Genomic DNA, 2,052 nt, shown 5'->3' on the forward strand with positions numbered 1-2,052 from the left:
TGGCGAACCAGATGGCTACACCAGACTCCAATCTGATCTGGCAGAGTTTCTACAGCTGGATGCCCTTCTTAACACCAACCACTCCGAGAGTGTAATGGGTGGTTTTTACGTGCCACCGGCACGAGGGCCAGTCCGGCGGTACTGGCAACGGCCATGCTCAAATGGTGTATTTTTACGTGCCACCTGCGCAGCAGTCAGTCCAATGTTTTGTTCACATTCCACAAAACAAAGAAAGTCTACAAAAAAGAATATTACTACCTCAAAAATTATAGAACAAAATAGAACTAGCCAAGTAATTGTATTGAGCAAAATTTACTGAACCATCAATATATAACATGGAAAATGATAATAACTTCAGGAATAACCAATCTAGAACTCCAAATGCATTCAAGACATGAATAAACTAGGGAAACAATATAACTTTTAACCATCAGGCTTCAAACATCCCCACATCACGCAACCTAAGAAATAAACTAGTATAGATTGATATCTATTAAATATAAATCGAATTATGGAAAATGAATAAATGTATTCATATAAAATATAATATAGATATGAAGAAAACTTCCAAATCATGACAAATTATTAACATAAATAAAATGATGTAACTGCAAACCAACTGTATAATAACTTATTTAACAAAACGGCATTAAATGCCAACAACTTGGGAATTATTGAGAATGAGCTTGTAACTTTTGAATAAACATAATTGTACAGTCCTGGGTTAAATCTTACTTGTTTCCAAGTAAGGTAATATTTCTCTAAGGCCAGGCATGTTCTCACAGAATATTGGAAATGTATGACACTTGTATAACAGTAACACTCGTTTACAACCACCATACAATATCAAGACAAAGATATCATCATCATCATCATCACCATCATTTAACGTCTGTTGTCCATGCTGGCATCCCCAAATATAACAATATGTGTGTATATGCATGTATTTATATATATGTATAGGCACAGATGTGACTGTGTAGTTAGAAGTTTGCTTCCCAGCCACCACATAGTTCTGGGTTCAGTTCCACAGCATGGCACCTTAGGCAAGTGTCTTCTATTATAACCTCAGGTTGACCAAAGCTTTGTGAGTGGATTTGGTAGACAGAAACTGAAAGAAGCCTGTCGTATGTATTTATATATATATACATATATATATATATACATATATATATATATATATATATATATATATATTAGTGTGTCTGTTTGTCCTTTCACCATCGCTTGACAACCGATCTTGGTTTGTTTATGTCTCCGTAACCTAGCAGTTCAGCAAAAGAGACCGATAGAATAAGTACCAAAAAATAAGCCTAGGGGTCTCACAAAACATATGTCCAGGGGTTGATTTCTTCGACTAAAAGGTGGTGTTCCAGTATGGCCACAGTCAAAATGACTGAAACAAGTAATTTGTTTCTTGTGCTTTGCTTCATTTCTGCTTTGAAGATTCAAAATATCTCCATTTCACAACTTCGTTCATACAACATCTCGTGACATTAGATTTTCAGGAATCTTGTGATGATGCAAAAGGACAACAAGCGCAACCAAAAGCATTACCACGACTAAAAATATCACCAGGACCAAAATCACCAGGACCAAGATCACCAGGACCAAACTCACCAGGACCAAGATCACCAGTACCAAATTCACCAATACCAAAATCACCATTACCATCACGAGAAGTACAATCACCATTACCATCACTAGAAGTACAATCACTATTACCATCACTAGAAGTACAATCACCATTACGTCCATCAGTACCACTACCACCACCATTGCCTCCAAAACACAGTGCTCCAAAGACAACGGGGCTTCATTCTATGAAAGAGCTGAAGCATTTCCCAGTACCAAATATCAACAAGAATTTGGTAAGTCACTTTTTATTACAGTTAGTTAAATGGTTGGTTAGTTGAAGAAATTCAGCAGCAAGACATATGACAAAATTTCTAGGTAATAAGTGAAATATTGATATTCATGCACATACATACCCACGTATATTCGTGTATAAGTATGTATATGTTTATGTGTGTGTTGGGTGGGGTGGGGTGG

The 2,052-nt window shown here is 36.5% G+C and overlaps 1 protein-coding gene across 1 annotated transcript in view; it reads left to right on the forward strand.

The window, feature by feature from the left end:
- Nucleotides 1–1,931, forward strand: part of LOC106883319 (uncharacterized) — a 29,989-nt gene extending 28,058 nt beyond the window's left edge. Inside the window, exon 13 of the mRNA XM_052974858.1 lies at nucleotides 1,501–1,931. Coding sequence (XP_052830818.1) covers nucleotides 1,501–1,916 — 416 coding nt within the window. The 3' untranslated portion in view covers nucleotides 1,917–1,931. The remainder of the gene's footprint in view (nucleotides 1–1,500) is intronic.
- Nucleotides 1,932–2,052: the final 121 nt, after the last annotated feature.

The sequence above is a fragment of the Octopus bimaculoides genome, chromosome 1 (assembly GCF_001194135.2).
Source record: "Octopus bimaculoides isolate UCB-OBI-ISO-001 chromosome 1, ASM119413v2, whole genome shotgun sequence".
In the NCBI taxonomy this organism is placed as follows: Eukaryota; Metazoa; Mollusca; class Cephalopoda; order Octopoda; family Octopodidae; genus Octopus; species Octopus bimaculoides.